This window comes from Mauremys mutica, chromosome 23 (genome assembly GCF_020497125.1).
Source record: "Mauremys mutica isolate MM-2020 ecotype Southern chromosome 23, ASM2049712v1, whole genome shotgun sequence".
Classification (NCBI taxonomy): Eukaryota; Metazoa; Chordata; order Testudines; family Geoemydidae; genus Mauremys; species Mauremys mutica.
In genome coordinates, this window is record NC_059094.1 from 9044064 (window position 1) to 9070824 (window position 26761).

Below are 26761 nucleotides of genomic sequence, written 5' to 3' on the forward strand. Positions count from 1 at the left end.
CGTGTGGGTCATGCTGGCAGCATCTGAATGGATCCATTACAGCCGGGCTCCCTTGTGTATCTGCTGCATCGGCCCTATAGCTGGAAGGAGGAGAGATGCCTGCACTATCAAGGCATAATAGTAGCTGGGTCGCGTGGGGTCGCCTTAAATTTAGAGGCCATTGAGCTGGGGGCGGAATACAAACAATCCTGGACCATGCACTGATCAAGGCACTTTGCATCCCCTCAGTGGAATGAGGGAGGCATCGCACGTGATGTCAGGCGTCAGCCACCCCCAGTCTCCGGCCCAGCCACACAAGAGACCTGGGATCTGAGCCATCGCTGCAGTGGATTCTCTGTCCCTGGCAATGTTTAAGTCAAGGCTGGATGTTTCTCTCCCAGATCTGCTCTAGCTCAGTCAGGAATGAATGCAGGGCCGGCCCATAGCCTGTGTTACGCAGGAGGTCAGCCTAGTGATCGCAGTTGACCCTTCTGGCCTTGGAATCTATTAATCTCTGCCTCGGGGTCCGTGAGAGACTCCTGGAGAGATGAAGCTAGTGAACCATGGAAGAGAGGTGCCCACGCTCAGTCTGACAGTTGTTTGGCCAGAACTCAGGAAGCCAACACTGGACCCTACAGATCTAGCAAATCCCTGCCTGACCTCCACTCTCATCCCCTCCTGAGGGAAATAACCCACCGCTACCCTGCCCCCATGGCACGACCCTGGCTGCCTCCCAGACAGGTCTTGGGCAGGACGGGGCCTGACACTGCTGGGGCATTTCCTCTGGCCCACTAACAGGGGAGGCTGCCTGTCCTCACGTCACAAGAGCAGCAGATCTGGACGCCACTGACCAGCGAGTGCTATTGTCAAGGCTTGAAGCAGCAGCTGCGGGTGACGAGAAAGCACTGAGCTGGGTGAGAGGCTTTCGGGTGGCACTGGGAGTCGGCTAGCCCAGGTGATCGGCACCTGGGTCTGAGCGCCCCGGCTAGCCTGGCCCAGTTAGGAACAGCCCCAGGGCGGGCCCCCAGAAACCCTAGGGACACACACAGGTCGAGGGCTTTGCAGTGTCCCTAGGTGCCGCGCTCCCCTGTGTGTCGCCAGGACGCCCGGGGGCACATCCCGCAGTTCTCTGGGCCACCGTGAGCTGAGCTGCTCTAGGATCCTTTCCCAAGGAATTGTGGGGGAACTTATCTGTCCATCCGGGCACACGGGGGGAATTGTGGGAAGGCACTGGAGGCCTTTCAGCCCTTGAGAGGCTTAGCCTGCGTCCACACTGCAAAACAGGCTGGTTACCAGCCTGAGTGGAAACAGAGCCCAGGATTTAGCCTACAGCCTAGGACGGACCAGCTAGCCTGGGCTGAAAGCACCACTAACCTCGGTGAGAGGGATTTGTGTGTGGACAACAAGGGGGCTACAGGGCAACACCTAAGTGTGAACCTGCTGGGCTACTCTGCAGTGAAAACCGACTGTTAGAGAGGGTGGATGGGCTGCTTCCCCTCTGCTCCCAGCCCGCTCCCCTGTGCAGCTCCCCACGACCACTCTTACCCTCCTGCACAGTCACTAAGCACCTGGGGCTGGGAGGGAACTTCCCTGGTGGGTTTCTTCCAGCTGCCTCTGAAGCATGCCCTCCAGGGCTACCACACGTGCCCAGCTGGAGCCTGCTCTGACCCAATGAGGTGTCTCCAAAGCTGCCTTGGATACGTCCGACTCCTCTAGACGGCTTTGAAAGTCCCAGCTGTAACGGTGATTATTCCATAGACCCAAAGAGTGGTTCACAAGAGAAAAACACGCCAGGGCCCTAGCCAGAAAGAGAGGGGAAGCAGTCGTGATCCCTCAGGAAGCCAGGCCATGACCCTCCAAGCTGAGACCCCACGGAGCAGGGCTTTCCATGTGTGGCCTACATTACCAAGGTGCACCTCTGTGTCCCCCTCTAGTGGCTGGTCCACAAAAACGGTCGATAAGTCGACTGCAGCTACCAGATGTTGTCCTTTACCTCCAACGCTTGGTTTCAGAATGAGAAATCCAGGGTCAGGGCCTGCTGATGGAACTTGTCCCAGTTGGGGATTTGCTGAGTCTCTGTATCACAGGGTGACCGGCCCTTTACAGGGTGACGGGTTCAGCCCCAGGCACTACACTTGCCGCCTCAGGTGGAGAAAATGACCAACGTTGCATGCACACGGGGCATGTGACTAAACTGGGCCTTCTGGGGCGGAGATAAGACAGATGCCCCTGGAGAGCCGGAGTGAAAGGAAAACTCCCAAAGAAGGCTGGGAGTTACTGCAGGAGCCTCCAAAGAGCCCATGAGGGGCTGAGGAGATACGATGGACCCTCGGGGAGGAGGGGCTGGGGCCAGCCTGAGACTGGCGTGGAAGACGTTGAGTTTTGGGCCTATTTTGGACTTGGCTGTTCTGCTAGGGGCAGACATTTCCTTTAATGACTTAGCCAGAGGCCAACCCACCACAGCAATCAAACCAGGTCGGGAGAGGGGAAACTGAGGCAGTGGCTAGCTTGCATCCAGACTGAGTAGGCAGTTCAGGGCGTGATTAGAGTTTGGGGTGAAGGTCAGTGCCAGCAAAGTTACAAAAGCATGGGCTGGATGAATGGACTATAAAATGGGTAGAAAGCTGGCTAGATTGTCGAGCTCAATGGGTAGTGATCAACGGCTCGATGTCTTGTTGGCAGCCGATATCAAGCGGAGTGCCCCAGGGGTTGGTCTTGGGGCTGGTTTTGTTCAACATCTTTATCAATGACCTGGATGATGGGATGGACTGCACCCTCAGCAAATTCGCAGGTGACACTAACCTGCAGGTAGAGGTTGATAAGCTGGAGGGTAGGAATAGGGTCCAGAGTGACCTAGACAAATTAGAGGATTGGGCCAAAAGAAATCTGATGAGGTTCCACAAGGACAAGTGCAGAGTCCTGCACTTAGGAAGGAAGAATCCCATGCACTGCGACAGACTAGGGATCGACTGGCTGAGCAGCAGTTCTGCAGAAAAGGACCTGGGGATTACAGTGGATGAGAAGCTGGATATGAGTCAGCAGTGTGCTCTTGTTGCCAAAAAGGCTAATGGCAAATTGGGCTGCATTAGTAGGAGCATTGCCAGCAGATCGAGGAAAGTGATTATTCCCCTCTATTCACCATTGGTGAGGCCACACCTGGAGTATTACATCCAGTTTGGGGCCCCCACTACAAAAGGGACGTGGACTAATTGGAGAGAGTCCAGCGGAGGGCAACGAAAATGATTAGGGGGCTGGGGCACATGACGTATGAGGAGAGGCTGAGGGAACTGTGCTTGCTTAGTCTGTAGAAGAGAAGAGTGACGGGGGATTTGATAGCTGCTTTCAACTACCTGAAGGGGGTTCCAAAGAGGATGGATCTAGACTGTTCCCAGTGGTAGCAGATGACAGAACAAGGAGCAATGGTCTCATGTTGCAGTGGGGGAGGTCTATGCTGGATATTAGGAAACACTATTTCACTAGGAGGGGGTGAAGCACTGGAATGGGTTCCCTAGGGAGGTGGTGGAATCTCCATCCTTAGAGGTCTTTAAGGCTTGACAAAGCCCTGGCTGGGATGATTTAGTTGCGGTTGGTCCTGCTTTGAGCAGGGAGTGGGACTAAATGACCTCCTGAGGTCTCTTCCAACCCTGAGATTCTATGATTCTTACATCTTCCATGTGCACTCACCTAAGGTATGTAACATCAGCGAACCGTTTTCTTTGGGGCCTGAAGTCAGCAGCAACTGAGCCTCCTTCACAACCCCCCCTCCCCGTGCACGCGGAGACGTGACAAGGACGCCTACAACATCGCTTTGTAAATAACATTCAGGATCTGCCAGCTCAAAAACAAGCTCATTCCCAGAAAGGTTAAGTGCTCCCATTACTTCCCCAGCGCAAGGAGCCCGAGCGCTCATGTGTGTTTAATTTATAGGCTCCAGTTCACCTCAACCGACAGAGGGCGGAGGTGTGGGGGGGAATGGAACAAACCCGGAGAACGCAGTCCGTGCCTCCCTCGTTGTCAGCCTGCAAGCGCTTCCCAGCAAACGGCTGCTAGGGGTCGTCTCGTAAAAGCAGCTATTTCAAGGGGACCAAGACATGCAGCAGTCGTGTTCCTCCTTAATGTCAGCTTGTTCCCTTTGACTTTGTTCAATTACTGAGCAGTTGAATCCCCAGCACACCAAGGAAGTCTGTTGCCATGGAGTGTCTGAAACGCCAGCCCTGGAACACCTCCTGTCGTCTGTGACCTCATGCAACCCACTGTCAAGGCAACCAACATGGGGGAGGTCTCTAAAACAGGGGCCGCCTCCTTCCAAATGGTCCCATGGGGTAGAAGCATTTTTCCCCTCGCTGTTTGTGAAACCCCGGGGGGAATGGGTTTCGGAGCCACCACCCGGCAGAGCTCCTGTTGTTGAAGAGGTATCACTTGTGACAACATCTGTACGTGGAAAGCTGAAGTAGGTCCGGGCCTTGCAACGCTGGGTCACAGCACTGCTCCATATGCTCCGATATCCTGCCTCTGGCAGCAACCCATAGCTGATGTTGCAGAGGAAGGCAAAAGAAAGCAGCCCCCCTGGGAGTCAAGAGACCTGGTGCGGGGCGGGAGGGGGTGTCTATTCCCAGCTCTGCCACTGACTCACTGCATAGCCTTGGTCATGTCACTCAACTTCTTAGTGCTCCTGTTTATCCTATCTGTGAAAGAATGAGCTGCATAATCAGAGATGGGCCAGAGCAGAAGGACGGTGCTACCGAAGAGTACAGCTCATGATTTCTCGAAAGGCACAGTACACAGTGTTGTCATCGGTCACACAATCAGGCAGCCCATTCCGAAACACAGTCACCTGGGCCATTCCAAAATACAGCCATCCAGATTTTCTCCTGCTTTAAAATTGGGTTAGCCATCAGGGCAAATATTTTGATGAATGTGTAAGCAAATGTTATAAAACCTGCAGTCTGCTTAAAACCAAGCACAGGAGAATGAAGGGAGCTTCCCCCACGTATCCAGCCTGAAAGTCAGAGAAATGGGCACATCGCCTCTGGACAAGGGAGTCGCCCACCCTCCTTTTGACACAGCTGATGCCTGTGCAGCTGACCTTCCTCCTGCAAGCCAGACTGAAAGGACTGGAGAGTGTCCCCACTTGCATCTTCATGGCCAACCCCCCCATTGTCAAGTCAATCATGGCGCAGTGACACCCTGATGCCTGCACTGTGTCTGAGATCTCCTTCCAGCGCTGTGTCTGAGACACAAGGCCAACCTTCCTCTCCACCAGGCTGCAGGAGCTTTGGGGAGGTTCTGATCCAAGTCGGAGTCGGGCTCAGGCCCATTCCTGATCTGGAGGCTTGCCAACGCTTCTGTGCGTCACCCATTTCTAAGGAGAGATGCTCGACTCAGACTGTGCTTCCCGCTATAGGGAGTTCACTGATCCCCCCTGCCTCTGTATCAAGTGTCATGCGGGCAGCTGCAGGGTGCTGTTCTTACTAACGCACTGACGATCAATGCTCCTGGGTCTGGATCAGCACTGTACATTTGCTGTGCTTTAAGGTTCAGACCTACCCAGTGCACCCCGCCAGCCTTTAACGAGTCTGATTAGAGTGCAGGCTTCGTTAGCAAGCCCTCTCGCGGCACGTGTTTGTTCACTAGGTCAGCTGAGCTACCAGCCAGGCAAGCCAGCTCCCTGCTTTTGATCTCGGATCAAGGAGATGGAGAGGTCAGGGCCGGGGGACTGTTTGCTAACAAAGTCTGGGCCTCTGCCAGGCGAGATGGAGGAAATCCCAGCCTGGATGCTGGTGCTGCCCTGGAATGAATTCAGGCCGGTCCTCTGCCCCTGCCATCCAGCTGATTGTGCCCCTGTCTCCGAGGGACGGGAGTCACGCTCCTCCAGCGACAACCCAGCCAACCCTCACGAAAGACTCGCCGTGAAGGAACAAGAGAGCAGAGCCAATGCCGCAGGATGCTGTTGCTCAGAAGTCAATTAGCGGCAGCTCTGTGGCAGCCAGGGGCGGCTCTAGGCACCAGCAAAACAAGCTGGTGCCTAGGGCGGCAAAATCTAGGGGGCGGCAAAAGGCTGGGGCCCCAGCTCATCCTGCCGCTGCGAGCCGAGGAGCGGCCCGTCCCCTGCTGCTGGGGGCGGGGCGGCAGGCTGGGCCGGCGGACCTGCCGCAGTCATGCCTGCGGGAGGTCCACCGGAGCCCCGGGACGACTGGACCTGCCGCAGGCATGACTGCGGAGGGGGCGCTCGTCCCGCGGCTCGGCTGGACCTCCTGCAGGCATGACTGCGGCAGCTCAAGCGGAGCCGCCGGACCCGCGAACCGTCCGCAGCCGCGGGAGGTCCAGCCGAGCCACGCGGGACCAGCGGTCCCTCTGCAGTCATGCCCGCGGGAGGTCCGCTGCTCCCGCGGCTCCGGGGCGCCTCCCGCGCATGACTGCTTGGGGTGGCCAAAAAGGTAGAGCCGCCCCTGGTGGCAGCTGAAGGCAGCTGCCCTTTGAAGTTCTGCGAGCGCATGCAGCCAACGGCTCCTGGACTTGCACTGCCACCGATTCCCCCCCGGGGGGCGCTGTGCAGCCTGGAGCTCGAGAAGGCAATGGCCTCGGGAAGCATCTGCCGACGCAGCCTGTCCGTCGCAATGATCTCAAGGGACCCTTTCGGGTTGCCAGCTTTGTGATATATAAAAACCAGACACTCCAGGGGCCCTGCCCCTGCCCTGCCCCCCTCTGACCCCACCCCTGCCGCACCCCTTCCTCCAGGCCTCACCTCTGCCCTGCCTCTGCCCCCCGAGGCCCCCCCAGTCGCTCCTCTTTTCCAATCCCCCCCCCCCCCGCATGGGTTGGGAGGGACTCACCTGTGGAGCCGCCACCCGACGCAGGTAGGGGGCGGCCCCAGATGAGTAGGGGCTGGCGCGGGTGATGACTCAGCACCTCCCTGCCTCTCCCGCCCGCAGTAACCAGACACTGGGTGTCCAGTCAGTAGATCTGACCGGACATCATCATCAGGTCCCCTTTTCGAAAACCGGGCAGCTGGCCACCCGTGTGGTGGAACGTGTTTGCACAGGGTTGGAGTCCAGGTCGGCTAGAAGCCGCCGCTTGAGGAAGGATGGGCTTGTGCTTAAAGCACCACTCTGCAGCTCCGGTGCTCTGGGCTAGCTCTGCCACCGACTTCCTGCGTCGGAGTCTATGCAAGTCACTTACAGTGGAGCGTTGGGGGGGTGAGAGGTCCTCACTGGCTGGGATGATGGGGCTATACAAGCACCATCGAGCAAGTGTTCATTGTTATTTGCTGTGCACCTCGTTTTGTTGGGGCTGGAAAGATTGCGAGACTTTTCCGGGGCTCCTTCTCGTCGCGTCCCCGACAGAAAGAACGTGGAAGCAGGAGGGTCTCACGGGACGAAGGCACCCAAATGTTGCCAGACCTCAGAAAAGCGCCCAACTCCCTTGGGATTCTTGTTAGCCCATCTCCCCCCACCTACCAGTATGGTCCCATCTCTCAGCCTGCCAGCTCTGTGGGGCGGGGAGGCTCATGTGGTGTGTGCCTAGCGCAGTGGGGCCACGAGCTAGCGGAGGCTTCCTTCGTCCCCCGCCCAGCCCAGAAAGCCGCCCCAGCGCTTTGCTCACACACGGTCCTCCCCTGCCTTTTAACCCACTCGGCACCTCCGCGGCTGCTCTACCAACCTGCCACTAAGAAACGGCTGCTCTGGAGCTGAGTTATGGCGGGTGCGAAACCTCATTGTTCTGGGCTGCTATTAATCCTCCTGCTGCCAGCGAGCGCTCACTGTTGCTTTACCCAGTTGCTGAAGCAACAATCATTTGTCAGTTTACTGCGGCCCCTGTTAGTGTATTAAACAGTAAATCCAGACTGCAGAGCCGGCGCCTGTGCCAGGAGGGTTTTCTTTGGGGCGCTTCGATTTTCCTTCAGCCTGGGTTGGTGGTTTTATCTGTCTGACTGCAAACTGGTAACGCCATAACAAGAGCTGCAAAGACTTCACCGTAGGAAACAGTCAAGGACATAGGGCCCTTTGCCACAACTTCTCAGCTTTAACGAACACGGGAAGGTTAAGTGGCTTGCCTGAGGTCACTTAGGGAGTCAGTGGCAGAGCTGGGAAACAAACCCAGGAGTCCTGAACGCCCCATCCCCAGCTCTAACTACTAGACCCCACTCCCTTCTTAGAGCTGGCAATGAAACCCAGGAGCCCTGCTCTTCCATTTCCTCCTGTAATCACTGGACCACATCCCTGTTCCCAGGCTGTGCATGAAATAAAAAGCAGGGCCCTATCCTGCCCCTCCACCCCCCACATGGACACTCATTCCAGTATAAGAGGGGCCTTTTCCAGTTGAGCTTATGCCACTTTGGAAGTGGTTGAAACTTCCCAGAATAAGACTGGCCACATGGGGAGTTATGCTGGTATAGCTACAGTGGTTTAACTACCCTGGTATAATTCTACCAGTGTAGACAAGCCCCAAGATACGAGTGGGACGGGGGGTAGTTCAGGGCCACTGGATGACTAGGAAAGTCCTGGGAAACATCCCCTCCATATCCCTGACCAGGACTTTGGAACAACCAAAGAGACCGTCACCAGTCCAGAAAAATATTGTGCCCAGGTTTTACACCACACCCAGTGGATACCCATCTGCAGATCCTTGTCCATCAAGGACCAGCCAATACCCTGGAGCCTCCCGCGTTAAGGAGAGTGCCTACCTGCGCATTTGGTCCTGCTGATGAGGGGCGGCCCCGGCTTGCCAGTCCCTCCGTCCCCCGGCCGCGTGAGCAGCACGCTGATCTCGTACTCCGTGTCGGGATCCAGGTGCCACAGCTTGTAGGTCTGCATGTTGACGGCGTGGACCTCCGACCAGGGCCCCGAGGTCATGCGGTACTCGATCTCCTTGCGCACGATGGGGCCGTCGCCGATGATGGAGTTGGTGTTGAGCTGGATGATCAGGTAGGTGGAGCCTGCTCGGAGCAGCTGGGGGGGAGCGATGGGCGTGGGGGGCTCTGGAGAAAGATGAAAGGGGTGAATGGAACGTTCCCCTTCTGCTTCACTGGTGCTCGTACCCTGGCGAGCCATCGTCTTTCCAGCAACCACACTGCACAACTTGTGGTTTGAAGTGGTGTCCTAGGACTCAGGAAACCCAGGTGCAGTTCCCTGATCTACCACCAACCCCCTGTGCATCCTAGATGTGCCTCAGTGCCCCATTCGTAACAAGGGGATAACAATCATTTCTCCCACCTTCAGTCTGTCTCATCTATTCACACTGGAAGCTCTTTGGACCAAGAAGCACCTACTGCCATGTGTGTCCCCGAGCACAATGGGGAGCTGATCTCTAGTGCTGCCGGAACACAAAGAGAGACTAAATTAACATTCAGACTTTCTTCTTTACCATTTAGCTCAAAGGACCCTGGCATAATAAGGATGCCGGCTCCAATTCGATTCTAAGAGCAGCCGCTCTGCCTTCACTCCGGATTCACTCTGTTGTAAACAAGAGCAGAACCTGGCCCATTGCTAGCAATCCGGATGGTTGCAAATTTCTCCTTGTTGGCAAGTTTACTCTGTCATCGTCTTTGGTGTGTGGCAGCAGCGTGAGATCAGGGGATTTATACTGCTGGAACCGAGAGCACGATTCGGTCCTGAACACAGCAAAACTCTTTAGAATTCACACCTACAAATAAAGCAGTCACGTGACTCACGAATGCATAAGCGCGTGCACACACACACACACACACACACACACACACGCTCCTCCGAGTTTTAACAGCACAGGCAGCAGCAAGGTCTCATGTGACCAGAACTTCATTGTGGGTTTTTTTGTTTTTTTTTAACAGAATATGCTTCCAAGCAGTTGCCACGGTGCTGTGAAATTCTGTCATCAATAATTAACGCTTCGCCACAACCGTCAAAATAAACGAACACAGTACATTTGGAGGATGCATACTTTTGCCTCCTTTTTAATTGTCTGCATTCGCTGACTTGCAAAAGCCAGTCAGTGAGAATTAGTGAGGTCCCACTGTGCTAAGCTAAAAACTCCTTCCTCCCACTGGGTATTGAGAGATGGCACAATTAGTCTGTGGAACTATTGCTACTACATAGCACTGAGGCAGGATTTTAAAAGGGACTGGACCTGTATCCAGATACCAAGGCGATCGGTTATAATAATTAGGGGTCTATCAAATTCATAGCCATGAAAATCGCATCATGTACCGTGAAATATGGTCTCCCTCATTAAATATGGTCTCCGGCCACCCAGCTCTGAAGGCAGAGCGGAGAACGGCATGGTATTGCCACCCTTACTTCTGTGCTGCTGCTGGCGGCAGCGCTGCCTTCAGAGCTGGGCGCCCAGACAGCAGCCGCTGCTCTCCCACCGCCAGCTTCAGGCAACGCCAGCAGCAGTGGAGAAGTAAGGATGGCAATACCACGAGCCCCCTACAGTAAAATCACACGTTTTTCACAGGTTGGTCACAGCATACATAACATCCACTAAATTTGCTATGTATGCCGTGATCTACCCGCAAAAAAGGTGTGATTTCCCCGCGATTTAAGAAGACCCCTAATCATAATACAAATTTAACAAATAACTAAGAGCTCGTGCTTAAGGGCATAAGCTAACCTCTACTACTAGAGGTTAGGGGGAAAAACCTCAGGAAGCAAGTTATCTCACAAAGGCCTCACAACTGCGGGGTTTCTTGTACCTTCCTCTGAAGCAGCTGCTGCTGGCCACTGTCAGAGATAGGACGCTGGGCTAGATGGATGTTGGGCCCGATCCAATCTGGCAGTTCTTATGTTCCTAAGTCCTTACATCCCCCTTGATTTGTGTTGAGCTAACAGCACATGCCATAATACACAAGGCCGCACAGTACTGGAGTGCACTGCTGAACAGCTGCAGCGCTCCACCCCAGAGGCAGACGCATGTCAGTGGTAGGGAGAAGAGATGCATATAACGTGTTCCAGTGCCCAGTCAAATCAAGAAAAGGCTCCTATTGACTTCACTGGGTTCATACAACTCCAGCAGGTTAGGATCCTTCAGGACGAAGCACTACCTCACTCTATACCAGTGAGAAGCCCTGAGCAAAGGGAACGTCATGAGCATAGAATTAGAATGCAGTGGACCAAAATCAACCCCCTGGGAAGTTGTCAGCAAGACACCTCAGACCTGGTTTCAGAAGTGCCAAGTCCCACTGACTGCCCCTGGATTTGCAGGTGCTCGGTGCCTCGGAAAAGCAGGCCTTGAGCCACGGGAAACAGAAGGGCCCAGGGTCAGTTGCCGCTTCTGAGAATGTTGACTCGAGTTTGTGCCAAGCAGCTCGGGCGGGATGAATCCCAGAGAGAAGCAGGCAGGCCACGTTCACACTGCGAACAGGGCACGGTAACTCCCACAGGTTAGCTAACCCCACGTCAGACATGATTGTGCCCTGCATGTAGACAAGGACAGTAATGTGGTGGCCACAGTTAACCCTGGCCGGAGAGCAGAGCGGAGGGTTCACCATAACCACCTAATACCTTTTAAACGTGACTTGGCCTCTCATGTTTAGCATCATGTTAGTTAATGGCCTGAGTTCACGTGACAGCTTTGTAACACGCTTTGAGATCCTCCGCTCCAGGCCCCTCCTCGAGTGTCAGCGCGCGTCACCCTCACCTTTCACAATCAGCTCGGCAAAGTTGGAGACGCCGGAGCCCCGCACGGACTGGCTGACGCAGCGGTAAAGATCCTGCTCCCCCTTGGAGACCTGGTCCAGCTGGAAGGTAGCCAGGAACCTTCTATGGCTGATGTGCTTCACTGAGGTGGCCAGGGCGACAGCTCCATTCTGCCTCTGCCGGCCAGAGAGAGAAGACGTTGGGGGGATCCCCAGGCAGCTCATGCTGCCCAGCCCTCCTGTGCTTGCTCCCCACCGCTGCCCAGGCAGGAGGGGTGATCCCCTCATCCTGTTTCTCCCCACTGGGTTCTCCCTGAAAGCCTCGCCCGCTGAGCCATCCAGAGCCCTCTCAGGGCTGGTCGCTGGGGAGCAGCTCGGGGCATCGCTCTGGGTGGGAGCGCGCTGCTCCCCCCCGTCCCCCAAAGGAACGGCTGGGAATGGCACTGCAGGGGGGCAGGGGGAGGGGCGTGGTTATGGGCCTGGGGCTATAACGGCCCATATCTCCCACTCCTACCCGGGGGTCCAGACCTGGTCGTGAAGGACGCTTTGCCTGGGAGAGGGCAGCAGGCTGGGCCTCCGAGGGAGGGCTGGTTACAGGCGGGGGGGATCGCCCTCATCTGTAGTTTTTGACCTTCTGATGGTACTCCCATGGCAAATAGGGGCAGGCCCCCCCACCCCGTCCCTCACTGCTCACTTCCTTCCCCCTCCCTGTTCTCCAGAGTGGACCGTGCAGCCCTGCCCCCCCCCCCCGAGTCCTGAGCCAGTCACAGCCCCCGTGCGGCAGTGAGGCGGGGAACGAGCCGACTCCATCTCAGGGAGTTCCGGGGGGTGCAATGGAGCCAGCGAAAGGCTCTATGCTGGCAGACCAGACCCCCCCACACACCCCACCACCCCTCAGTTACCTGCATGAGGAACCTCTCCGCCTCCAACGCCTTCCCGGCTGCCACGCACTGGAAGGTGGCGTTCTGCCCGGCGTTGACCTCCACGTCGCCCAGGCGGGAGAAATGAGGCGCTTTGGCTGCCAGAACAGAAGGGTAAATAGTCACACAGGGATCCAGGCACTCGGGCTACTCTGCAGCTACCTGCCAGTCCCTTCCCTCTCCCCAGCGAGCTCCCCAACGCACCCACGACACAAGGTGCTGGCTCCCAGGAGCACAAAGCCACCGCAGGCTCTGCGTCTGCAGCTGGAATGTGGCTACAGAGCGTGCTGCTTTCCTGCTCCAGGTTCATGGCTTTACCAGAAGCTGGACCATTTAATAATCAATATTCATTAGCTAAGGGCCTGAATCAAAGAACCCAATATTCAGATCCAAACTCTGTGGCTCCCTCCTCCACCATTTGGATAGGTTAGGAGTAATCAATGCTCATGCTTCAGGACTTCGTTTCTTTTGGGGGGCAGGAAGGAATTTTCTCCCATAGCTGCAATGTGGCCCAAACAGCCAAGTGCTTTGTGGGCAGGACGGATGACCAGCAGACGCAGACTGCTGGACTCAATGGAGCGAGGTCTGCAGCCTGGATATACAAATCCTCACTGCTGATATTCTATGGTGCAACCACTCCAGGGTATACAAACCACAGCCAAAAGGGCTCCAGGGAAGGCAGCGTAGCCATGAAAACTTAAGACATGGAGGCGATTGCTGTGACATCATAAGCTCAGCTGCAAGTCGGGAGCCAGTACAGCCCGGTAGCCTTGAAATCCCACCTGCCATGCAGGGGTTTTCCATTGGATGGCACTGATTTCCTGCAGAGCCCTCCTTCCCTGCAGGGCCGGCGCCAGGGCTGGGAGAAGCAGGGGGTGAACCCCCAACCGACACTGGAACTGTCTGGCTTTGCGGGGCCACCATTTAGCCCAGGTGCACATTCCGCTCCATTGCCTCATCCTGTCTGCCCGGGTGTTAGCTCCCTTCCCCAGCGGCCAGCCCCCGTTAACGTGTCCCTTTCTCCCCACTGGAGCTGTCCCTTTTAAAGGGGACATGGAGGCCTGGCGATTGGCCTGCGTTCTCCCAGGGGGAGCAGAGCTGGGGTTTGTGTCCCGTCGACGTAGAGACTCATCAGGGGGCGATTCAGCCATTCCCCTGCAGTGTCAAGAGTCCCAGTGCTGCCAGCTCCTGAGCTCAAAGCCTGGGGACTCCACAGTGAGATAAATATCTCAGCTTTGCTGACCACATCCGCCCAGCACCCTGCCCAGCATGCACGGGGCTCCGTGTGACGAAGCAGCCCTGCCAGGCACCATTCACTAGGCAGCTCTCCCACCTGGCGCTGCCCAGTGCTAGCCACTAGCCAGTGGTTCCCAGCCCCTGAGGGTTCCTGCTTTTCTGGCTAGGAGGAGGCTGCCCACGCTCCTTGCTGATGAAAGACGCCCCCCTCACAACCCCGACCCCCATGTCCCTTCCCCCGCGGCAGCTGCTCCTGGAGCATCCCCCTTTGGCCCTGCTCCGACAGCGGGTTGCTAATGCTCGCGGGGCGGCAGCCAGTTCCCAGAGTCCTGCCAAATGGCTCATCAGCGGGACGCGGCACTGGCAGCGTGAGGGCTCCGAGGACGGGATGACGGTCAGGAAGGGGGCCGGAGCCAGGGTGCTACGATACTCACAGCACGGATAATTCAAGAGCAGGATGTCGTCCAAGCCGAGGTATCCTCTGCGCTCGCCAGAGACCACCGCCTCGAACAGGACCTGGGGGCAACCAGACACGCTCCTGTCACCGAGGTGATCCGCTGCCCCCGGCCACGGGCACGGCCACACTCGCAGGGGAAGGGCCCGGAGATGAGCAGCGGGGGGGAGGCAGCATCTTAATCATGGGGCTGGCCCCATCTTAACAACAGGCTGATCCAAATCCCTGCAGCCGACTGCCCCAAACTCTGCCTGGGACTAGGGCTCTGGAGCCAGATTCGAATTCTGCAGCCTGGGTCCATGTCTTGGCTTGGATCAAACCGTTACCAAAAGGAAACTAGATGATTGTTCGTTTTAACAGTTCTTCACGTCGGCGCTGCCCCCCACCGCCTCCCGGGCACCTGCTACCATGGGAAGCCGAGGAGCCAAAACACAGAGGGGGGCTCACTCTCCGGGTACACCCGGCCTGGCTGCCAGCTAGACACGCCAACCCGCTGAGCACAGAGCGCTCCCACGAGACCCCCCTTCACGGCACTAAGCAGCTCAGACAGACACCACGTCAGTGCTTCTCCAGACGGGACCTCCGGAGCTTGCAGGGAGGGCAGGAAAGGGGCACACTGCTCGGGCTAGGCAGCAGCACCGCTTGGGGGCAGGACTGGGATGGCACATGGTCGCAAGCTGGGAGTGAGGGGCACTGGCAGAGCTAGACAGAGGGGTGGGGGGCCCAGGGCTGGAATAGCCAGGGGGGGTTGGGATTGAGGGGTACCAGCGCGATGGGGGACCCAGGGCTGGAATAGCCGGGGGGGTTGGGATTGAGGGGTACCAGCGCAATGGGGGACCCAGGGCTGGAATAGCCGGGAGGGGGTTGGGATTGAGGGGTACCGGCGCGATGGGGGGGCCCAGCTGGAATAGCCGGGGGGGGTTGGGATTGAGGGGTACCAGCGCAATGGGGGGCCCAGGGCTGGAATAGCTGGGGGGTTGGGATTGAGGGGTACCAGCGCGATGGGGGACCCAGGGCTGGAATAGCCGGGGGGGTTGGGATTGAGGGGTACCGGTGCGATGGGGAGCCCAGGGCTGGAATAGCCCGGGGGGGGTGGGATTGAGGGGTACCAGCGCAATGGGGGGCCCAGGGCTGGAATAGCCGGGGGGGTTGGGATTGAGGGGTACCGGTGCGATGGGGAGCCCAGGGCTGGAATAGCCGGGGGGGGTTGGGATTGAGGGGTACCCGCGCAATGGGGGGCCCAGGGCTGGAATAGCCGGGGGGGGTTGGGATTGAGGGGTACCAGCGCAATGGGGGGCCCAGGGCTGGAATAGCCGGGGGGGTGGGATTGAGGGGTACCGGTGTGATGGGGAGCCCAGGGCTGGAATAGCCGGGGGGGTGGGACTGAGGGGTACCGGTACAATGGCAGGGCCCAGGGCTGGAATAGCCGGGGGGGTTGGGACTGAGGGGTACCGGCGCAATGGGGGGGCCCAGGGCTGGAATAGCCGGGGGGGTTGGGGTTGGGATTGAGGGGTACCGGTACAATGGCGGGGCCCAGGGCTGGAATAGCCGGGGGGGGGTTGGGATTGAGGGGTACCGGTGCGATGGGGGGCCCAGGGCTGGAATAGCCGGGGGGGGTTGGGATTGAGGGGTACCGGCGCGATGGGGGGCCCAGGGCTGGAATAGCCAGGGGGGCTGTGGGTTGGGATTGAGGGGTACCGGCGCAATGGGGGGCCCAGGGCTGGAATAGCCTGGGGGGGTTGGGACTGAGGGGTACCGGCGCAATGGGGGGCCCAGGGCTGGAATAGCCGGGGGGGTTGGGATTGAGGGGTACTGGCGCAATGGGGGGCCCAGGGCTGGAATAGCCGGGGGGGTTGGGATTGAGGGGTACCGGTGCGATGGGGGGCCCAGGGCTGGAATAGCCGGGGGGGGGTTGGGATTGAGGGGTACCGGCGCAATGGGGGGCCCAGGGCTGGAATAGCCGGGGGGGTTGGGACTGAGGGGTACCGGCGCAATGGGGGGCCCAGGGCTGGAATAGCCGGGGGGGTTGGGATTGAGGGGTACCGGTGCGATGGGGGGCCCAGGGCTGGAATAGCCGGGGTGGGGTTGGGACTGAGGGGTACCGGTATAATGGCGGGGCCCAGGGCTGGAATAGCCGGGGGGGGGCTGTGGGTTGGGATTGAGGGGTACCGGCGCAACGGGGGGCCCAGGGCTGGAATAACCAGGGGGGCCGTGGGTCATCAAGAGGCAGCTGTGTGTGTTCTTCAGGAGCAGGGCCCCGGGCCCAGCCACGGGCTCAGGATCAGGCCCTGCAATAGCAAGGGGCACTGCCTGGGCGCGGTGGTGTCCCTTGGCGCCCGGCCCGAGGGCTGCGTGGCGGCGAGTTCAAAGGCCTCTCTCTCCTCCATGGCCCGCTCAGCTCAGTTACTGTCCCAAATCCCCCTGCGGCCTCCGCACGACCATCTCCCAGCCTCCGCCCTGAGGGAGGCTTCCCGCTCACCTGGTACTCGTTGGGCCAGAACATGCTGACGGCCAGCTCGGCCTGGTGCCACTGCCGCCCATGGGAGCCGGACACGTTCCACACCAGGCTGCCCAGCGGGCCCCCGTTCACCTTCACGTAGACGTTGAGGGAGCCGGGGCTGTGGCCATCCCGGCTGTACATGAAGTAGCTGAACTGGAGGCAGTGGGTGTCGTTCTCGCTCAGCGTCTGGAAGAGGAGATGCGCTTTCTGCCCCGGCGCGTGCTGGGAGGCGTTGACCATCAGGTAGGAACCTGCGAGGCAGAGGCAGGAGAATGAGGAGGCTTTACCGGCTCAGCGGCACCCAGTCGCCCGGGGATCTGTGCGCGTCCGACTCCCTGCCCACATCTGCCGTAGTCTAGCCCCCAGCCACTGCGTGCCCGCCGCCTGCTGAATCCCCGACCCTCTCTCTGGGACCGCTCCGTCCATACCGGGACTCTCAGCTGCATGAATCCTGCCATGCCAGCCAGCAATGCTCCAATCCACTGCCTCTGCCCACCTTGGGAGCCAAACCTGTTACCGCCGAGCACTGGGTGCGACGCTACAGCCTGGCCTGGGCCGCTGACCTGGGCACTTCAGCTCTTTGTTTCTTCTTTCCTTCTCCCCGCTTACCCCTGGTGCAGCCGGCCAGATCCCAGCACCCTCTCACTCCTCCTTCAAAGCCACTTCTGCCAGCGGCTCGTTCTCCTCCCCATTCTTGCCTCCACCCCCTCCTAGGCCCGAAGGGCTCTGCCGTGTCCCGTCTTTGTTTGCACGGCTCTCTTGTGTACGCAGCCAGGGAGCGTGCTTGCAGCTCCAGCTCGCATTCCCGAGATAACTCATCTAGCTAGCTCGGGTCCTGGCAGAGTGACGAGCTGGCTATGCAAGGTGCAAGGCAAGGGTGAACTGGGCCCTGAACCCAGCTCCTCCCGCTCCCAGGCAGAGGGGCTGAGGGATGAGCTATGCAGTGCAGGTAAGTGCGATTTGTGCGATTGATGTGTTTCCTTTGGCTCAACGGGCTCCTCCTGGCAAATCATTGCTACGAGCTCTGACATCTCCCCGGCTTCACAAGCAGATGGCTGGCCCAGGAACGCTGCTCAGACAGTGACTGACGTTTCGATGAGTTATTCGCTGGGGCAAAGAACCTATTAAATGTGCTCCTTGTTCCCCTCCCCAGCCTCAACGTCACCCCGCGGCCGCGCAGCCTGCCAGGAGAGAGTACAGCCAATGGAAGAAGACTGACCCTCCCACGTGAGGGAGAGGATTAAGGGAAGCGCCCGGTGGCTGCTGTTGCTTTAGCTCCCCAGAGACGTCTCTCTGCGGCGGCCAGTCCCTCTCACTGCGCGCTCACAGAAGTTATTAAGTTTGCCGCCTGCAAAGAGACGCGGAGCCCCCATCAGCCTGCTGACCCACGCTTCGCTAGAACAGCACTGAGATGGTTTTGTAGTAAAACCAGAATAAATGTATTAACGACAGAGGTTTACATGATTTCAAGTCAGAGTGAGAGACAGACAAAGTTACAACCAAACCAAACACGCTTTCTAGCGTCTAAAACTTAACTTCAGCAAGTTACAATCATTGTCTAAGCAGGTTTCTCACCTATAGTCAGTTCTCAGTTCCCCTGGGGCTGAGGGATCCACCTTTCTCAGGTGTCAAGAGCTCTGGCCTCCTGTGTCCCTCAGGTGATGGATGCCCAAATCGCTTTCTGTTTCTGCTTCCATTTCCCAAAGGCCAGTTCTCTGTTTGAAGAGCCAGGAAGGCTTCCTGGGGTACAGCCCCCAGCATGATCATTAAGTGCCATCTCCCCCACTTGCTAGTTCGATGGCCTTGTTTACCTTATATGTAAATGTACTTCCACTGTGCCTGGCCTCCCCTTGCTCAATTTACATTGGAGACACAGTCAAGCAGGTGAAACAACAGTCCTCTGTCTAGGGCGGGCTGGGCTAATGCACTGCTTGCCAAACACACGCCCCCGCCCAGACTCGAGGGCAGGGCATGCTGGGGGCAGGGGGGCTGTGTCAGGCCAGGATGGGGTGTGGCCAGAATTCAATTTTCTTTTTTTTTGTAGAATTTCAACAGATAACATGGATGTTTACTTGAAAGCATTTTACCCTGATTTTTATCCATTTAAATTTTCACCACTGCAATAAATGGGGGGGGGTGTCAGACAATGGGGGGCCAGACAATAATTATTTAATGACTGAAGACACTGATGCAAAAAAATGTAAGCTTTATAACTGTCAAAACGCAAAATAAGTATCCTTAAATCAAATGCTAGTAACTTCGGAAGCAGCAGTTTTCTTATTTTCCCTCTCTGTACTTTTCACCTCCCAGAGATGGAAATATTTACGGTTGGTTTGTGAGTGTCCAGTGAAATCGACCGTTACCGACAACTAATCCATCCAAGCCTCTCTACGCTCCAGCAGAGCGGCCTGTAGGGAGACAGGTGAGACTAAAGCAGGTCTTGGGACTGCCCCGATGCACCCCAGGGACTGCCCCGGCCCTCGGGGCAGCCCAGAAGGTGGAAATCCCTCGTTCCCCAGACCGTGCTTTCCCCCGACTGGTAACAGCACCAGTCTCTGGCTCTTTGGCTAGGCTGCCCGCCTATCGGGCACGGTCTGCATCACAGCCTGGCAGGAGTGGCACTCTAAGAGAGGCCCCAAGGCAGCTGCAGCGCAGGGTGGAGTGGCAGGGAGGGGAAATCCGACACAGACACGGCAGCCTGGCTTCCTCGGGCTGTCAGACACACCGCGGCTGGGCCTGAACTTGACAAGTGACAGGAAGCTCGTCGTCACCCGGGTGATGGCTGGGTCCTGTCAACAAGCCACGGCTGTGTAGCTCCCACCCGCCTCAGGATCCTTGGGCACTGGGGTGGGTTATGGTATGGGGAGGAGCGGGGGAGCAAGGCTCAGGGAATTGGAGGGTCTGCTGGATGCCTGGAGGGAGGGGTTGAGTCCTCTCTTCCCGGGATCTAACCACAGGGTCGCACACAGGAGTCAGGAGGTCTCGGTCAACGTACCCTCCCCGCACTGCAAACTGGGAGAGGGTCCCAGCTTGAGGGGGTGGGGGTCTCGGGAGGGAAGGGTCCCCAGGATGGAAAAGCGGAGAACAACTGATCTAAACTCCTGTTCCTCAGCCAGCGAAAATGGGTGTAAGGTCCAGGGGCTTCACCCGAGCAGCACCGATCGACCTCCCTGAGGATCTGGCCCAGGGTTTTGCCCCCAACGGGCTGCCCAATTTAGAGCACATGCATTTCCAGCTGGAGAGTGGGCTGTGCCGTGTGCTAGGGAGAGAAGCGTCCCGTGATCCAGGCTGCCACAGGTCGGGGTCCCACATGTTGCATATAGACCCACTTGTTTTTTCCTTAGCATAGTCCCCCCCCCCCACCTGCTGCCTTTGATCCTATTTTCCACCGGACGCTTTTCTCCTCTGACCCTCCTTGTTCACCTGTCCCCTTTCCCAGAGTCCAGACCCACCACTCTGCCAGGCTCTGCCAACTTTCACACGCCCCATGGTGAGTGGGTTTGGGATTAGGAAAACCAGCTCCCCGGCCCAGCCTGACAGAGACCTGGAGCCTGAGTTGGGGCATGTCACTTATCCCAGATCCGCGGGGTCTTTATCCTTCATGAGCTCCCAAAGGCAGTGTGGTCTAGCGGGCAGAGCAGGGGCCTCGGGCTCTATCCCCAGCTCTGCCACTGACCTGCTGTTGTAATCATGGGGGCAAAGTCACACGGGCCCAGATTCTTACCTAACGCCCAGTGATTTCGGCGGCAGGGGCCCAAATACCCTGGAGAATCTGGGCCTTGCCCGCAGCCTGTCCCGGTTCCCTACCTGCCTTCACAGCCAGCAGAGCCGTGTGGAGGGAGTGATGCTGGCAGACCAGGCGCTAACTGTTGTCCAGCCCCATAGGCCGCCCCGAACACTGTCAGATGCGGAGCTGGACCCCAGTCTGGTTCAGCTGCGGGTTAGTGTTGCTAAAACAGGGATTCGCTTTATGGAGATGTGTCGAGTGCTTGGATTTTATGAAATGCTTGTAAACTGTTGCCTGCATTAATCCCACTGATCACATCGGTATCCCAGGCTCTAAGGTAACGCTGAAGTGTTTGCTCTGGAACGATAAAAGTGTTTGCTATGAAACCGGAACCCCCCACCCGCCAGGAGAGACGCGTTAGCGCGTGTGAAGTACCAATGTCTCCCAAACGCTGTCATCTCCTGCCCAACACGAGCTCTACAGGCATCAGACAAGCCACTGCGGGACATCAGAGAACACAAGACTCCGCTGATGGCTCCCCCCACACCCGTGCAGAGGAGACATGCGGCCGACCCGTCCGTGTGAACTCTGGGGGACGAGACTAAACATGCCTCACCAGAAGGAACTTTTTCATCTCTATACTCATAGGCGCCGCCTCCGGGGGTGCTCAGCTCGGTGAAAAGAAATAGCCACCCACCGATCAGCTGTTCGGCGGCAGGGGGCGGAGAGGGGGCGGGAAGAGGTGGAGCGAGGGCAGGGTGTGCTTAGGGAAGGGGCTGGAATAGGGGCAGGGAGAGGCGGGGTGAGGGCAGGGCCTATGGGGAAGGGGTGGAGAGGGCTGGGACCTCAGGGCGGAGAGGGAGCGGAGCACCCACCCAGGAAAACGGAAGTCTGTGCCTGTGTCTGTGCTGTTTGAAATCTGAGGGGCAAAGCCTTCTAAGCATAAGCAAGAGATCCTCAGCTGTTAAGCTTGGGTTAGTCCTGAAGGACATACAGAGCTGCTTATTATAGGAGCTTCTCTTACCTTTTAGAACCCGAGGCCGTGACTCGTTTGCGTGTGAACGTTTACCTGCTTTAACCGTGCCAGTCACTCACATTTCTTTTTTTAGTTTATAAATGTTTCGTTAGTCCATCAGAGAGCTGGGAAGGGGGCTCTTCTGGGGGTGGGTTGGAGGTGTTGAGAGACGGCGGGGTGGGGGATGCTCGTTAGGAGATAACAGGAAAATTTTGCATCGGGAAGGGGGTGGACCAGGCCTTGGGGGAGGGGTGTCTCACCACACCCGCCAGCATTTGAAAGTTCAATACCAACATCTGGAGAGGAAGCTAGAGCCCTGCACTCAGCGCGATAGGGCAGGCTCAGGTCTGGCCCTGCTAAATCAGGAGGGCTGGATGCCAAGCACCGCTCTGCAGTGTGGATAAGCGGGTTCGCCTGGGCTCTTCAAAGGGTTCGTACATCGCTTTTGGCACAGCCTGCTGGCTGCACGCAGACACCCCGCTGCCCATCTAGGAAATGCTGCATTAGGCCCCAAAGGCCCAGCAGCCATGCAGAGCTGGGGCTAAACGCCAGCGGTCCCAAACCTGAGCATGCCGGGATGAGCCCTGAGCTTCCTTCTCCCAAGCCACACGCAAGCCTCTCAGCGTCCTCCTCCTGCTGCTACAATGCAGCCTCCAGGATCCCACTAAAACTGGCCCTGGTGATTGCTATTGCACCAGAGACGTGCTGGTTATTTTTCTTTAACGCTCACTGCTCGGGCTGCATTGCCACTGCCGTCCCCGGCCGGATTTGAACCATTTCATTTCCATTTCCATCATCTCGTATCATTTAACACACAGTTGCTGCTGATTTTAAACCGTGCTCAGCTAGCGAGAGCGTTCAGAGGCCGTTAGCTTAACAACCGCCGGCATCTCGGCTCCTGGGCTCTCCGGGATGCCCACTTGGCTGCCAGACAACGCTCAGCGTACACGGCCCCCTGCGTCCATCCACCACTCTCACAGCCCTGCACAAACGACATATTTACCCCACACACACACCCCACCCGCTCCCGGGGATGTGACGTTATCCCCATTCACAGTTGCGGGTGCAGAGAAGGGACTGAGTGAGGCAGCAGAAGAGCTGCTGGCAGAACCCAGGAGTCCTGGCACCAGGCCCTACACTCAGCTCACAGCGCTAAGAAGAGAGGCTGGTGCCACAAAAGGACATAGGGGTTGTGGTGCCGCCGGAACAACAACGGGCTCCACAGAGGCTGCATTCGGTGCTGAGACTCCCTGGACAGCGAATTGGGAGAAGTGCTAGGTTCCCTCGGGGCTTAGGCGTGAGACAGGCGTCTGGACGCCTAGAGGGAGGGACATTCCCAGAGGCAGAAACTTCGGTGCCAGGGGAAACTCTGACAGCAAAAAATCAGGCGCCGAGTGAGTTTAGGCCCCTATGGAGTTCGGTGGCAGCCGAACAGGGGCCTTGTAGAGAGCTGCAGCACCTAAATCTGGGGTTTAGGCACCTAAGTATCTTTGTGGGTCTGGGCCAGAACGAAGGAGTCTTGATTCCCAGCCTCCTCCAGTCCATAAACAACCCCCATCCCTCCAAGTTAGAAATAAAACCCAGGAGTCCTGGCAGCTCTGTCCCCTAAACTACACTCAGCTCACACAGCTCGGCACAAAACCACGGAATCTTGGTTCTTGCACTAACCCCTAAGCTACACCCCCCAAGTTAGGAACAGAATCCAGTGGTCCTTGCCCCTTGCTTTAACCCCCAGACCTTACACGTAGCCATCACACTGCAGCGAAAGCCAGGGCAGCGGCCAGAGAGCAATAAGGCCAGGCATGGGAAGGTGACGCTGACAGGACTGGCCCAGCAGTTAGCGTGTGTCTGAATCCCAGACCTGATCGCCTGCAGTCTCAAGCCGCCAAGGATGGGGACACAATGAAATGAAAATGAGATTATTAATGTTCTTTCCATTTTAATAACACCGGATGCTGTAACTAACCAAGCCAAGTCATTTATTTAAATCTACCGTTGTTTTCTTGACAGTGGCCCTTTAATTATTAATAGCTTTTACCACTGTTTAATTTAAATTAATCCTCATTATTCTCTTCCAAGAACTCTCCCCTGGCAACTCAGGCTTTCAGGAAAGGACAGTCCTGTAATAAAAGGGCTAGTGCGTGCATGCACCACTGCCCTCTATTGGATGAAATCAGAACTACTCAATTGTGTGTTATGGGCCCCATATTGCTAGCAGCTAAGGGAGATTCTCTTTTAGCTCAGTTAGCAGGGATCTGAGTTCTAGCTTGGAGTGTGCCACCATGAGGTCCAATGTGGCCATGGATCTGTGACGATGTTGCTTTTTGCAGTTGCAGATTTTTTTTGCTTTCCAGTTAGATTACTATGGAGCCATTTTTCTCTGTGATTTCATCAGCTGCTTGCAGATGTGTGAAAAAAATCCCAGCCCTTGGCCAAAGCTGCACAGGGATGGGGGAGAGCAGGCAGGAAGCAGGGAATGGTGGGTTTGTCCATTTGCCAAGGGGGGGAGGGAACTGATTTTTCAGGGAGAGTGAAAGATGCACACTGCAGATGAGAGAGGCCCCGAGAAACTGCCACATCATGGTGATCCCAGGTGTGCAGAACACAGGCCCAACGGCCTGACAAATCTGTCTCACTCACACACAGCGAGGCCTAGAAGCCTCCTCCCTCAGCCCCCAAAGAACCACATGCCTCCAAGCTGCAAGGGGGAGCTGATCACCCCAGCAGGCGCAGGTCCCTCGTCCCTTCTGTGTGCAGCCACTAAAGGGCAACATCACTCCTTCCTAAACACACACAGGGCCAGATCCCCAGCTGGGGTAAATCAACATAGCGCCACTGAAATCCACACAGCTGCACCAATATACCCCAGGGCGAGGTTCTGGCGCACTATGTACCCCTTCTGTAGAGCTCTTCCTCCAAGGACAGCAGAGAGGCCTCATTTATCCCTATCTGAGGAAAGGGGAAACTGAGGCAGGGATGTGATTAAACCCATGTGCCAGCACAACAGCTAGGACCAGAAGAAGATCTCCTCAGTGGGAATCTAGCACCCTGTCCACACTGCCTCTTAGCCAGCCCTCCTGTTGCCAGGGCTCCTGAGGGGTTGCTTACCCCTCCACCCGCCCCCCCCCCCCCATTAATGAAACCACCCCTCTGGACCCAATGTCCCTGTGCGGCGTTTTAGGCTGATGTAGGGAGAAGATGGTGTAATTGATGGGAGTCAAATTCCATTGAGAAAAGTAAAGCTAATATAATATGTATATTTCTTTCTCTCTCCCCCCCTCCCCCCAGCAAAATGATTCCTGCACTAATGAGATCGGCTCCATTTGACCCAGGAAAAGCGGGGACCCTGAAAGCCATCACCAGCCCGCTCTGACATCTGAACCGCAGCCAAGGGCCGTCTTCCAAAAGCAATCGCTCTCCCTGTCCAATCTGCCAGGGGCTCATTAATAAATGAAAACCTCGCCTCCCCCCAAAGAAGCCAGACAACGAAGTGAGACTAAAATTAACCTGCTGGAGAGAACTCAGAGAAACGACATCGCAGCCGAGGCAGGGGGATGTGCACAGGCCCCTGGCGTCAGGCATGGAAAGATGCTGGGAGATATCTGGCTACGTTCATACGGGCTCCTCTGGGGAATGTTCCGTAGGGACCAGTACCACATTGGCCAGGGATGGGCTGAGACATGTTAGGTTCTCGTCCTGTCCTCATCCCCAGCGTACGTGAGCACCTTCCAGTTGGGCATTAAGCTGCCTTACTAACACGTGTGGTTCGGCCTGTCTCCGGGAGGGAATATTCGGAAGGCGTTCTGTGCAGACTGCTCTGTTTTTAAGGAAGCAACGGCAGGGCGGAGAAGACTGTCTCACTATTCTGGAAGGTGGGGGGTGGCTCCTGGGAAAGCTCATTCCAGTCTCAGACCGGCCCCCGAGAAGGCTCTGTCTCCTGCCCAGATGAGGTTTACCCCTCAGGATCTAGGAGCAATTCCCTTTGTTCCAGTTCCTGGCGCGTCCCCACCCCACCTCCGTGTCACCTTTCAGGAGAGCAAATCAAATAGCCAAGGGTAGCTGATATCATGGTGGCATGAATTCTGCAAAACACCAGATTGGCCTTAGCTTGTGAACGTGTGCTGAGCTCTGCAGGCCGAATCCTGAGCTGGAGTAAATCAGTGTCGCTCCATGCACTGATTTACACCAGCAGAGGATCTGGTCTGGAACAAAACCCAAAGCCTGGTGAGTTCCATGGGGTGAAACAGACACACATTCTTCTCCAGAGCCGTCTGGAGCCCCCCACTGGGACAGAGCTGTCTGCCCTTCCCCCCGCAATCCCAGGGGCATGTGGGGTGGGGAGTAGTCCTACTAAGGGCAGGATCCAGGAAGGGTGGCAGAAGGGGGCTCCCATGCCAAGGAAAGGAAGGATGGTCCAGTGGTGAAGGTGTGAGCTTTGGCCCTCAGAGACCTGGCTTCGAGTCTCTGCTGCTACAGCCTTCCAGGGTGACCTTGGGCAAGGCAATTAGCCTCTCTGTGCCTCAGCTCCCCATCTATATAATGGGTGCAGTAAGGATGGATACACTACAGATTGCTGAGGTACTGTGGTGTTGGTAGACAGAGGCAGCTGGGACTGACTCATGGTGAGCACCGCAGAGGAGTATCTTACTGTGTGTGCTTATCTAAAGCTCGGGAGGGTGGTACGTTCCCACACAGCTCATCAGCTGCCTGTTATCAGCACTCCCAGCACGCAGACAGGGACGCTCAGCCTTCGCAAAGCCCATTGCAGCTGCTTCCACCCACGGGAATCCATTAGGCTTGACCACGGCTATTCCCAAGCCGCCTTCCCCACTAGGGAGTAGTAACAATGATTAGCAATGTCAGTAACAGCTAGATGGTAGGGAGGATTCGACATCTGGAACCTGAGCCACGTACGCCGCTCGCTGAGAGAAGTGGTGAGTAAAACCTCAAGCACAATGCACGTTTGGATCGGCACTTGAGCAGCACCGAGGGTGCATGGGAGCATCACCCCCAACACCCAGCCTGTTGGAGAAACGCTCGGAGCACAGCTCCAAGCAGGCGGAGAACTCCAGCAATCCCAGGGGGTTATGCAGACTGGGCCAAATTCTCGGAAGAGCGCAGGGCCATATTTTCTTGACCCCAGCAATTCCCACTGGGACACTTCGGGGCTAGATTTTCACATGTGCTCGGCCCCCGGGGTCTGTTGAAAATCTGGCCATGTATTTAGGAGAATATGAGATGGGAGCTCCTCTGCCCCGGAGCCGGGGATGGTATCCCAAAAGCTAGAGAAAAGGAGCCCAGAGCATGGATATTCTTATA

At 57.0% G+C, this 26761-nt stretch overlaps 1 protein-coding gene across 2 annotated transcripts in view; it reads right to left on the bottom strand.

The window, feature by feature from the left end:
* The window catches only part of PTPRU (protein tyrosine phosphatase receptor type U), a 277217-nt gene that overhangs the window by 133912 nt on the left and 116544 nt on the right, over positions 1-26761 (bottom strand). For both annotated transcript variants that reach the window (XM_044998066.1, XM_044998067.1), the window contains exons 3-7: positions 16680-16951; positions 14181-14262; positions 12493-12608; positions 11593-11767; positions 8663-8956 (exon numbers count right to left, since the gene is read on the bottom strand). In XM_044998066.1, the coding sequence (XP_044854001.1) occupies positions 8663-8956; positions 11593-11767; positions 12493-12608; positions 14181-14262; positions 16680-16951 (939 nt within the window). The remainder of the gene's footprint in view (positions 1-8662; positions 8957-11592; positions 11768-12492; positions 12609-14180; positions 14263-16679; positions 16952-26761) is intronic.